The sequence below is a fragment of the Macrobrachium rosenbergii genome, chromosome 58 (genome assembly GCF_040412425.1).
Source record: "Macrobrachium rosenbergii isolate ZJJX-2024 chromosome 58, ASM4041242v1, whole genome shotgun sequence".
Taxonomy (NCBI): Eukaryota; Metazoa; Arthropoda; class Malacostraca; order Decapoda; family Palaemonidae; genus Macrobrachium; species Macrobrachium rosenbergii.
This window is the reverse complement of record NC_089798.1, coordinates 2,218,422-2,231,807: the sequence shown is the minus strand read 5'-3', so window position 1 is coordinate 2,231,807 and position 13,386 is coordinate 2,218,422. Positions and strand designations below refer to the sequence as shown.

The 13,386-nt window shown below is 37.8% G+C and overlaps 2 protein-coding genes across 3 annotated transcripts in view; one reads left to right on the top strand and one right to left on the bottom strand.

The window, feature by feature from the left end:
- LOC136837198 (putative neural-cadherin 2) overlaps window positions 1-13,386 on the top strand; it is a 1,292,835-nt gene that overhangs the window by 382,199 nt on the left and 897,250 nt on the right. The window lies entirely within an intron of this gene.
- LOC136837182 (uncharacterized) lies at window positions 1,737-8,991 on the bottom strand. The gene is made up of 2 exons (XM_067101847.1): window positions 8,940-8,991; window positions 1,737-3,031 (listed from the first exon to the last, which is right to left on the bottom strand). The coding sequence occupies exons 1-2, from the start codon at window positions 8,989-8,991 to the stop codon at window positions 1,737-1,739; spliced, it is 1,347 nt and encodes a 448-aa protein (XP_066957948.1).

The following is a 13,386-nucleotide window of genomic DNA, read 5'->3' as shown; positions in this document are numbered from 1 at the left end:
TGTTCAGCACACAAGTATTGAAAAGTAATAGATACACTTTGACAGTGTATCAGTGTAAGGCAAACAAAGCTGTACACATACTTAGTAACGTTCACAGAACTGTAGACATTGGAAATGATGCAAAGAAAATTCCTGGAACTGTAAATCGCTATAATTCTTCAGAGTACGGAGTTGAAATAGCAGATCAAATGGCTCCATTGTACAGCATTAAAGCAGCCTCACGAAGGTGGCCAATCTGTTTTATAGTATACTTGATCTAGCAGGCATCGATGCATCAGTTCTTTATAGGAAAGGTACAGGTCAAAAACTCTTCTGTCGCAATTTCCTTCTTCAGTTAGCCAAAGAACTTCAGGAAACATTCAAAAATAGCAATACGGTGAATAGTAGTGAGAGCGATATTGATGCTGAAGCAGAAGTTTCCATAATAACTAAGAAAAGAAAACGGTGCCAAATAGGATGTCGCAATGGGAGTAAAACGTCAGACTTGTGCCACCAATGCAAGAGATCTGTATGCGGCACATGCACAAGCAATGTACCTGAAAAAAATTAACATTACTCCTAGAGTGGATGTGTAAACTGAAAGTGCATAATCGCTGAGGTATATTTCATTATCTGTTTTTCAATACTTTGTTTTTAATGTAAAAACTGTTTTTCTTTGCATTTTGATAAATACAGTACTAGTAAAATGTAATTTACGCTACGATACTCAAATACAGTTTATGTTATACTGAATTTCATTTCAGACGTTGTTATTTCATTACCCTTAAAGGTATATAAGTATACCAATAAACCTTCGCTATACTGACAATAACGAATGTCAATAGCAGCTGGAATGCGGTCATTTGACAGTGCCGTCGTTCGAAGTCCAGTCTTAGAAAAAACTGCTATTCTATTATTATTAATCTTAATAATATTCATTCCTTTCAAAATATTTCTTATTTCAGCGCAGCAAATAATGTTTCGATTTAGCAAATAATAATATTCTATCTATTTCAGTTTTGATGGAAATTGTGTAAGTTTTTTCATGATAATGGTTGGATGTTATATTACTGCTTATGTTAACAACATTATTCTATCCCCTTACTATGAATGTTTACACACACCAAAGAAAAAATGTCGGTTTGTTTTGCTCATACAAAGAAAAGTCGCATGCCTACCTCAGTTTTAACAGTACAGCCCATAAGAGCATAGTATTCCATTTTCCCACTTGTATAGACACAGAAGCTGTCCCGAGCTCAGGATTTTGAGTAGTGCCCTATTTCTTAAAAGAAAAGTTTGATAATTCACCTTGGCTTCTTAAGCCAGGATTCATTAGCATCTGGAAGTAGTTTTAAGTTTTGGAAATACCATGACGATAACATATATATAAGTTATATTACCTATAGAAGTTAGAAAAGCTTAAAAAACAATGCTTCTCTACAGAACCACTTTAAATCTTTTTATTTCAAGAAACAGAATGCTGACGTCCGTGTAACATTAGAATTCTCCAGTTGTAAATTAGAGTCAAATCCGCAATGGGAAAATTATTGTGGAATGCAGAATCAAACAATTAGCACCAAGAGATTCTTTTCAAGTTTCTCCTTCAACAAAAACAACGATGTCGTTGTCTTTAGCGTTAATCGTCAAGTTGAAGAAAAGTGACTCCGTGGTCCTTGGCTGTGACGTCAACAGCAACGGTTTTCTAAGAAGCAGATGATCCATTAGCTAGGAGTTTTTGCGACAGGAACAACGCGCGATCATAGTGTTATTTTGTGCTTTGGTGAAGGGTTTATTGACTTTATCTTCGATTCCTCAATGCTTGAGCTGATGGAAATCATTCGGTGCTGGACGAACTTACGACGGGATTTGGATAGTCTGAAGGATACGACTGGATTTGGATAGTCGGATTTAGATAGTGTGAAGGACGCGACTGGACTTGGGTAGTGTGAAGGACGCGACTGGACTTGGGATGTGTGAAGGACGCGACTGGACTTGGGTAGTGTGAAGGACGCGACTGGACTTGGGTGTGAAGGACGAGCGACTGGACTTGGGTAGTGTGAAGGAGTGTGACTGGACTTGGGTAGTGTGAAGGACGCGACTGGACTTGGGTAGTGTGAAGGACGCGACTGGACTTGGGTAGTGTGAAGGACGCGACTGGACTGGACTAGACTTGGGTAGTGTGAAGGACGCTCAGACTGGACTTGATGGGTGTGAAGGACGCGACTGGACTTTGATAGTGTGAAGGACGCGACTGGACTTGGGTAGTGTGAAGGACGCGACTGGACTTGGGTAGTGTGAAGGACGCGACTGGACTTGGGTAGTGTGAAGGACGCGACTGGACACGACTGGACTTGGGTAGTGTGAAGGACGCGACTGGACTTGGGTAGTGTGAAGGACGCGACTGGACTTGGGTAGTGTGAAGGACGCGACTGGACTTGGGTAGTGTGAAGGACGCGACTGGACTTGGGTAGTGTGAAGGACGCGACTGGACTTGGGTAGTGTGAAGGACGCGACTGGACTTGGGTAGTGTGAAGGACGCGACTGGACTTGGGTAGTGTGAAGGACGCGACTGGACTTGGGTAGTGTGAAGGACGCGATTGACTTGGGTAGTGTGAAGGATGCGACTGGACTTGGGTAGTGTGTGAAGGACGCGACTGGACTTGGGTAGTGTGAAGGCGACTGGACTTGGGTAGTGTGAAGGACGCGACTGGACTTGGGTAGTGTGAAGGACGCGACTGGACTTGGGTAGTGTGAAGGACGCGACTGGACTTGGGTAGTGTGAAGGACGACTGACTGGAGTGTGAAACCGACTGGGGTAGTGAAGGACGCGACTGGACTTGGGTAGTGTGAAGGACGCGACTGGACTTGGGTAGTGTGAAGGACGCGACTGGACTTGGATAGTGTGAAGGACGCGACTGGACTTGGATAGTGTGAAGGACGCGACTGGACTTGGATAGTTGGATAGTCTGAAGGATGGTCTTGAGTGAAGTTATGGTGACACTCCCGCGCCCAGCAAAGGTTTTCCCCACGGTTATGGTTAACTTTTCACAACCTTGTAAGTATTTCGTGACCTCAGTTAATTTAGATAGAACTGAGTTATAGGTACACGGCGGGTATTTAGCGAGAAATGGCAGTTTCTTATTGTATTTTAGATGCTTATTAACAATTTAACGTTAATTTTTGGCGGTTGGCTGTAATTAACTTACAATTTACCTTTGAACTCTACCCTATGGTAAGGGGGACCCCAATGGGAATCCGGGGTTTTGGGTGGGGGAAACACGGCGACAACTCTATCCTACGGTAAGGGGACTGATGGGAAAGCGGGGTTATGGATGGGGTAAAAGTGTAATTACACCAAGTCTTACACCAAGTCTCTCTTCAAGGGCACCTGGTTTTCTGGTTCGAAATTGGATATTGAAACTGTGTTGATATTTTATCTGTTCACTGGCGATTTGTTTAGCTACAAAGTTGTTAGGACTGAATTGAATTTAAGTGACGTAGCCATCAATGACGGGTGTAGCTTTTCAAGGGAAGTAATTTTAAATTGGTGGTTTAATCAGAAACAGAAAATAGGAGGCCCCAGCACAACAATAGAAATAGATGAAGCTAAATTTGGCAGAAGTAAGTATAACGTTGGGAGGGTTATAGAGGGGCAGTGGGTCTTTGGTGGCATATGCCGTGAAACCAGACAATTTTTCGTTGTTTCCATTGAAAGTAGGAACAGCGAAACCCTAATATCAGTGATCAAAGATTATATTGTGCCGGGGACCACGACCGTATTGGACTACTGGAAAGCATACGATTAAGTCATGAAGGCTGCGTCCACTAAAGTTAATCACACTATGAATTTCATAGATCCAGTGACCGGTGCCCATACCAACACCATCGAACGGCGGTGGAGGGAGCTTCGTGACATAACTCCCAGGTACGGATGCAGAAAGTACAACTTTGCTGGCTACCTGTCAGTGGCCTATTTTAAAATTCATTTTGAGGACCTGAAAACCAGGTTTCACGCGTTCCTTAAGGCAGCGGCGGATCTATACCCTCCACCCCTTTAAGATCAGTTTCTGTACTTTTCTGATATATTTCCACGATACGGTTTTGTGTTTTATAATCAATGTCTCTTGGTATCCGTGTTTACAAGGCGGACGTCTGGTATCAAGTTCATGTGACATCCATTTCATGACGTCACTTGCACATCCCCCATCCGGCAACTCTCGGACGTCACCCCTACCACCCCGCTCCACGCAACTTGAGTTTCGCAATCAAGTATTGGGGACACGGCTGCTTTTACCTTGGAAATTGGTTTTTCCTACAGTTTTAGTGTTTTTGATGTTGAAGTGGCAGACTTGTGATGCTGTTATGTCCGACTCTACCTGTCAGTCAACCCCCACCCACTTATACCCCCTCCTACCCTGTGCATCCACCACCCCGAGAAACCCACCTACCCACAACCTCTTCCTCCCGTGGATCATATGGTTCCTCTGAAGGTGGTGTATTCTCGGTCTTTACCAGAACACAAACATGGCGGCTTGTTTACGTATGTCTCCCACCCAGTGCCCCGCAATCCCAAAGTCCCCCATCACTGTTGGGTAGTTGACCCCCGCAAGATAACTGCTGCTTCATCAAAGGCACTAAAACTAGGGAAAACCAATTTCCAAGGTAAAAGCAGCCGTGTCTGCATTACTTAGAAATACCTTAATTTGTCCCAGTCGTGATAATTTATGGGTCTGGTAATATGTTATCTCTTGTAGATTTTTGTCTCATGAAGTAAACTTTTTCGATTATATTTTAAAAACGTATCTTAATTTATCTGCTCTACTTTTACTTTAGGTACTTTTTCCTTAACATTTTACTGCACAGATAACAGATGTGAATATCATGAAATGTCTTTACGTAGACAACAGTGAATACTTATTGATATTTCAGAAGTTTTTAATCAAAATTCTGTAAAGATTAAGCTGCAATGTAGCTTTTTTCTTGTTTACCCATACCTCACCCATAATGTTAAACTTTGGTAGGCCATGTTATATTTGTACAACAGCCCTGAATGATTTTAAGGATCAGGAGATCGCTGATAGTTAGTGAAGGTCAGTATTCAATCTACAGTGTTCTTGGAAATTAGGTTATACCTGTTAAAATATTCCGTGGCTTTCGTGTAAAACCTTTTTAAGTGTTAAGTCTTGTAACATTGACTAATAATTTTTTAGTTTAAAACAAATTCGTATTCTGCTTTAACGCATATCTAAACATTCTTTTAGATTTACGTGAGATCTGAACCACTTTATGAAGCAAAGTAAAGTCGCAAGAGATAACTGAAGCCAAAATTCTTAATCCAGGATGACTTGCCTCAAGCTGTAGAAAGTGGATTTCTTCCTTTCCAAGATTTTTGGTTTATTAAAAACCAGGTGAGGTACAAAATGTATGTTAACACCAAACCAGCTTTTTGTTTCCTCCACCCCAACAGGGGCGGTGCCCCTGTAGGGGTGGAGGCCCCTCCCATGCCCTGTTCCGTAGGTCTTGTGACCTATGGACAGATGCAGGTGCATGGGAGGTTGTAACTAATTTTTCCTTTAGGCACTAAATGTATCAGTCTAGTCATTTTTATAAGTTAACGTACCATGACTGAAGATTATATACTATTTTTGGATATAAAAAGTAACGTAACTGCTTTTTTCTTGCCGTTCTTAGTGAGACCTAATAACTTGACTGTTAGGTTTGTTTAAAGTTTGGTAATAAAATAGTACGTTAGTTAACGTAAACTTTTGAATATATTTTTCTAGATTAATCAGTATTAGTAAAATTTTATCCTTTTTGTTTCTAAAGTTCAACAGTAAATTAGTTTTGCATTTTTTGGTACGTTTTAAGAAAGGACGTTAACTTAAAATGTTTCAGTAAAAATTATAATCTTTTTTGGTAATTTTGGCGGTAATTCTAAGCCGTAGTTCCGCGGTGAGCTAGACTATGGCTATTGACGTTTTCTTATGTTATTTTACTTGCTTTACAAGAATTTAAACTAATATTTTGTCGGCCGGCTGTAACTCAACTGCAATTGACCTTTGAAGACTACACGGTACCATATTGGTAGATCTAAGCCGGCATTCCGCGGCGAGCCCCCCCCCCCTCCATAGCTAATACGGCAAAATTGTAACTAATAAACACCCCTAGGGTACGTTAGGCTGGTATTTTTAGGGGTGTTTACTGGTTAAAATTTTGCCGTATTAGCTATGGGGGTGGGGGTGCGGGTTCGCCGCGGAATGCCGGCTAAGATCTACCCCGTCTTGTATAGTCTTCAAAGGTCAATTACAGTGTAGATACAGCCGGCCGAGAAAATACTACTTTAAATTCTTGTAAAGCAAGTAAAATAACATAGGAAAACGTCAATTGCCATAGTCTAGCTCACCGCGGAACTGCGGCTAAGAATTACAATATTTGCTTTAAACAGTAAGATTTAACGTAGTTCTTTTTATTTAAAAGTCTGTTTTAGTTTATAAATTTTTTGTAAAATATGTAACGGTTTTCCATTTGTTTCTAATTCAAATTGTTAACCGACTGTTATCAATAGTTTAAAACATAAAACATTAGTGATATTCATGCCCATTATGCAGAGAGTAGGCCCATTATACAACAGACAAACTAATCTATACAATCAATAAACCTGCACCAGTAATGATAAATGTGACTTGATTTTATTACAGTTAACAAATGACTCAAAAACGAATGCCAGATTGTTGTGCCTTTACTTAATAGCCCTGGCAATTTGATATTTTGCAAAGCAATTGTGACTACTTTGACTTTTATACGGTCGTTCCTTTATCACTTGTTAGCACTTTTCTCTACCGCCTTTTCTTTGGTTTGCTAGCACCTATTTTGATTTAATTTGCCTACTCTGATCAGCGGCATTAATAGATCCTTTGTATAGGAGAAAACTGGATAGGTTGCGTAGGCTCTGGTTCAGTTTTCTATGCATTTTTGTTGCTCTGGCCTGATGCCCTGTAAGTGGCTAGTTTGCATGAAAAAATCGGATCTGTTTTAAAGGTTTTAGTTAATTGAAGTTAAAACATTATTTCTGTCTTATAAGATCTTTTTTATAATTATAAACTTTACTGGCATAGTTTTGTTTTACAGGATGTCTAATAATTGACGAAAGCAAACAGTACTTCTGTTATTCAAGAGCTCTTGTGTTCGGCGCTTTTACTCAGTAGTTTTTAAATGAGGTGAGAATGGATGTGGCGGAGTAATATTACTTTTATATGCTGTAAGTGGTCCTGCACCGATAGCTCATCATGTAATTAATAGTAATAAAGTATACAGATGTGAATACGTTCCTACTTTTATAATTCCAAACTGGTAATTTTCCTTGCCACAAATTTTCAATAAAGTATTTCATGAACTTCAGGAAAACTTTTAAGCTGTTTACCTTGAACAGGTAGGATAATTTATAAAATCCATTTGGTTTTACAACACAGGCTGATATAAAGTTACGAATTCTGTAATTTATAAAACCATTAGTCGTCCATGTGTTCCACCACTAGTAATACTAAGAGTAGGGTTATGGTGTTAATTCAGATATCTGAAAATACAATGGTTTAGTATTTTATAGCATGAGATTTATTTGAAGGTTTAATAGCCAATGTTCGTGGTAGACTGGATTTAGGATTTAAAACAGAATTTATATCCGTTGTTTATAGCCTGTATAAATGAACATAATCGCCAGAAGGAGCAAATGATTATTCGGTAAAATAGAAAGTGTATAAAAGCTAAACTTTGACTTATTTGATATTCGCTGAGTATTCAAAACTGAATATTTTTCCTTTAGGTATTCAGCTAATGGCAGCAAGTACTTTGCATGATAGCCTTTATTCTTAGAAAAAAAAATATCAGTAAGATGCTGAGAAAGCTGTTGCTAAAAAGTGAGTACAGTAAAATAATTTTCTACTGTTAGTTGAAGTAGAACAAGGCTATTTATATTGGAGCGAAATGAACTCAGTGTGACAAGGATTTTCTGCATAATATGACCATTAATTCAAAGTGAGTTCCTTAAGGCGAAATGAAAATAAATTGCAAATAAACTAAGACCTTGATTTTAATAAACTAAAAATGGGAATTTTTTTTTTACCTGAGAACTACTTGATGGATTGTCTAGTCACAATAAATCACTCCTCTTATACTGCTTCTATATTGAGAGGGGATCTGATGATTCATCTGTGCAGGGGGAGGGGGTTGTTTATGAAGCTCTCTCTCTCTCTCTCTCTCTCTCTCTCTCTCTCTCTCTCTCTCTCTCTCTCTCTCTCTCTCTTTCCCATTCATTAGCTAAAGTAAAGCTTCATAGTGATGTAATTATGGGAGCCAATCAAGGTAGAAGCGTTCTGAAGTCAGTGTCTTCGTTATTTTCCTCCAATATTTATTTCATTGTGAAAGACAATGAAGTAAAATTTGTGTTTTTCTGAACTTTGGGTCAGACAATAAAACTATAGTTATAATCTTGAATATCTCAATATTTGATGGTTTCACAAACATATGGTGAAAGAAAGCATTGGTGAGATCATTAAATGTCAACAAATTGTCAACAGAAAGGAACGTAAGATTAACTGGGCACCTATGAATCCTACGAAGCTAACTTGTCTTCAATGGGGACTAACTTAGCCTAACTTAGCGTATCATAAATGGTGACTTGGGACAGACACCTAGCAGATATTAATGGAAATTCATTCCATAAAGGGAACTTCTGATGACTAGTGATAGTTACTGGTGATAGTTTCTGATGATTCACACATGAAACAATCTTTCAAGGTATTACTATTATTAGGTATTACTATTATTGAGCAATCGACCTCGAAGTTGGTCGTGACCTTATAGTAGCTGTGACCTTTTAGCTAAAGCTTAGTCTGTACAAAGGTCATCGAGGACGCTTTTCGAAACTTTTTAATTTAAATGAGGATTAAAAATACTAACCTCACCTCGAGTGCCTCGCTCTACTTGGTTGTAGAGCTCACCTGGCTTGGACTTCATACTAGCCTGTCCAAGGCGTTATAGGTTACTCTGCTTATTTGTCATATAAACAGAGCTAACAGATACAGTGGACCTTCGGTCTGATACAGTAGCACGTGAGACACAGAGGACCGAAAAAAATTTAGTACTGAAGAAAATGCATTCAAGTGTGCTAAGGACCGTCTCGCTCGTATAATTTTCTAGTATGAGGCAAAAATTGTAACTCTGCCTTCAGATTTACATGAAAGCACACAAAGTAAAGACCGAGGATTGTAGGATTACTAATCGATGCTCATTGAAAACTATGTAACCGCCAAAAAGAAATGCTTAAATGTGAATAAGTTATAAATACTTATACCTGCTAAGTAATCAGGAAATTAGATTACTATATTCTCTATGGTCTTTCAAATTATTTACGGAACCACTTGCATAAGTCAGTTATCATGCATTGAAACTTATAATGCATATATCGTCTTTGCTAAGTACCAAAGCAAGAATTTAATAAGTACTTTGGTATAAATTACCATAACCACTGAGGAACAGAAATGTAAAGCACATATCTTTATACAATAGTGAGGACATGAACACAGTACCAAAGAAATATAGGTTAAGTGAACAAAGATTCAGCGAAGATATTGGAATGGTTCTGAATACACGGCACTAAACTATTCAAACAGTTGTTGAAAAACTTGAAAAACTAGAACAAAATTTACGAAACTTATTTTTTTATATATATATTAAAGTCATGGATAGAAAGAACTATGTAATATAACTTAACCATTGCTGCCATTTTAGTGGGGTCGCCGGTTGGACCAAATGAACAAAAGTAGTCCTTCTAAAAATAAACAAGTATAATTATGATATACAGTACTTGGTAGTTGTGCGGCTGTACCTATTAGTTTAGCTGTGGATTCTTGAGAGGGAGGGAGGAGGAATTTTAAGCCCTGAAGGGGGAATATTATCGTGAGCCGAAATTCTTCCCAGGAAAAAGTGATCGAGGACAATTTTCCTTAGTGGGAAAACTGATCTGGAGTGAAAAACAGGGAGGTAATGGGACGGATAACCTAGAGAGCCGGAACTCTTCGGACCAGTTCCGTTTAATTCCCTTTGCTCCTGTGTTGCCCTAACCAGTGAATTAGGTACTTCGCACTTGGACGACTTGAATGTGTCGCAACAATTTTGGAAAGATATTAAACTAGTAATCTTGCTCAGAAACCAAAGACTGGCACTAGGATCCAGCTCCTCCGCGTGGAAAAGGCGAATAATACTGGTAATCTTCTTAGACACGAAGATATATTTTATTCAGTCGTATTCCATTCAGCCATATTCCACATACGAAAATGAAATATGTAAGTGGTTAGAATATGCCCAACAGTTTCGTCCTCCAGTGACCTCTTCATGGAGCGTTTATTGGAAGGTTAAATTGTTTACAATGTATAGCTAAGAAAGGCCTAAAATGTTAAACCTATTAAATACCGTTACCAAAATCTAATAATTTTAACTAAAAACATACAACAGTAAAAGAATACAATAATAGCAGTTGAAAAACTGAAAATTACCAAAATATCAAAGGAGGCAATATATCCATCTGAAACAGCATAACACTGAATACATATAAACAAACGTATAGTATATGATAGTTGATAACATTATCCAATTTGTACTGAGTATCATAACATCTAAAATAAAAATCTAATATACATAAACCAGGCGATAAATTGATATTTCTTCCTTTGCTGTGAACTATGCAAGCTGCCTCTCTCAACTTTCTTTCAATAAAAACTGTGCCCTTAAATAAAATCTTCTGACCTGAGCCAGTCAATTGGTAAATTGCACATACTGCTGTGAACACAGAAGGCACTACTTGTATTTATTATGCTACATTTATGATTCAAAATGCGTTTTTTCAGTGCCTTCCCAGATTGTCTTGAATAAAATCTTCCGCACTTACATGGTGTCTTATAAGTAATTCCTTCATTGCTTTCCGGACTATTACAAATTAAAGTTTTACCGATGTTGCTTCGATATGAAAAAGTTGCGCTAAAACCAATTAACTTTAGGGGGTAGGCTATAGATTCTGATGTGGGAGGATATGGGAAAGAGATAAAATTCAGTGTTCTGTTTTTCTCCTCACATGAGTAAAATGATTTTCTTGCTAACGTTACTGTAGTCAATATCTTCTAATTTAAAGTTATTTTGAATACCAACTTGGTATATAAATTCTAATTCCTCACTGATAAATTCTGGACTGCAAATATTAAGTGCTCTAAGAAACATTGATCTTAATGCTGAGAGTTTTACGTCTACTTTGTAGGAGGAGTAATTGTTAATTGTAAGATTGTTATTAGCAGGTTTTCTATGTATTTTAAACTCATAGCTATAACTTAGAACTTACCTCAGAACTGTAACATCCAAAAATGAAATAATAGCATTTTCTTCTTTGTCAACCGTTAAAGTTATGGAGGAAGCTAAATTATTGAGATCTCTTAAAATTTTCTGGATGTCAATATAAGTTTTCAGTACAGCAAATACCTCGTCAACATATCTCGCCCAGAAAATATCTGCAACAGTTGAATTAGCTATTCTAGATTCATAAAATTCCATATAAATATTTGATAATACAAGCAATTACCCATCTGCATTCGAGATTTTTATCGATAAAATTTTCCCTTGAAAACAAGGCAAGTGTCAACCACTCAGTCTGATTAGTTTTAAAATTACATGGTTGGGCAAATATATAACATGCTTACTTATTTCACTCTTTAAAAAAATCTAAGACGACGTTGACAGGTACACAAGAGCACAGACTTTTAACGTCAAAACTTACTATTATTTCTTATATCTTCTTGGGTTTTCCTGATTAATGTTTACAAAATCTAAATTATTTTCAACACGAGAATCAGACATGTACCTACAAGTGACTGCAATAAAGTTACCAGGAATTTAGTACTAATTATACTGTAGGTCGTAATGGTTGTCCTCCTTATGCGTTTTAACAGTACCATACAAATAGGGAAGTCTAGCATTTACATTACTGAACATATTTACCATATCCTGATTATTCCCAAATATCTCTCAATCGTTTATGAAATTTTGCATTTACACGCTCACATAGGTTAGAATTCAGTTCATATATATCATGGTTATTTAACAGAATGGTTATTTAACAGAACGTTCATTTTATTAACATAATCTACTCGATCCAAAATACCATTAACATTAGCGTTGTCTGCCCTGGTTATACGAATATATTTGTCGTTTCTGAGTAAGTCCAAAGCCTTATTCAGACGTTTTGGAAAGAAAATTGAAGGTACAATGTACTACCTTTTGCCAAAGGTAGTACATTAAATATCTCCGGTTTATCAGTATAACAATTCTCTTTGATAATAAACTGCTTGCTTATTATCTACTATATCAGGTTTTCTCGTTGAATTATTGAACTTCAGTCCTAATTCTAATAGACACTGTTCATTTTCACTTAAAACTTTGGACGACAGTACTGAAAACTTGTATTGACATTCAGAAAATTTTAAGAGATCTCAATAATTTAGTTCCCTCCATAACTTGTACGGTTGACAAGGAAGACAATGGTATTATTTCATTTTTGGATGTTACAGCAGTGAGGTCAGTTTCAAGTTCTAGCTATAAGTTTAAGATCCATAGAAAACATAGAAAACCTACAAATAACATTCTTAAAATTAACAATTACTTTTCCCACAAAGCAGACGTAAAACTCTCAGCATTAAGACCAATATTTCTTAGAGCACTTAATATTTGCAGTCAAGAATTCATCAACGAGGAATTAGAATTTATATACCAAGTTGGTATTCAAAATAACTTTAAATTAGAAGATACTGACTACGGTCTAACGTTAGCAAGAAAAACATTTTACTCATATGAGGAGAAAAACAGAAAACTGAATTTTATATCTTCCCCATACCATACCACATTAGAATCTATACTGTCGTCTACCCCTCCCCCCCCTAAGATTACTTGGCTTTACAATCAATCAATCATTTCCTGTAGCACCCACGGGGTGGCACAGGGCCTCGATGAACTCACGCCACCACATTCTGTCCCGGGCTAACTCCCCAAGATCTTCCCAACACTCATCTCCTGCTTCCTGCCTCACTGTCCTCAACCGCGTCTCCTTTGGCCTATCTCTACTCTACCAAGGGCAATCCACCCCGTTGTATCTCGTACTATTCCCTGCCTTCTATATACATAGGCTAACCACTTCCAGCGTGAGAACCTAACATACTCCTCGACCGCCTGCACCCTCGCTACTTCTCTAATTCTGTTATTTGATATCCTATCCCTCCAGTTAATTCCTAATATTCTTCTGAGTGCCTTATATTCAAATGTTAAGAATTTATTATCAGAATTCATTGTACGGTACCATGATTCATGCCCATA

Bases quoted from the DNA above. Each gene is read 5' to 3' on its own strand.
- LOC136837182 (XM_067101847.1), bottom strand. From the start codon at position 8,991: ATGAAGTCCAAGCCAGGTGAGCTCTACAACCAAGTAGAGCGAGGCACT. The intron at 3,032-8,939 runs GTGAGGTTAGTA...AATACTTACAAG, and splicing joins AGTAGAGCGAGGCACTCGAG to GTTGTGAAAAGTTAACCATA.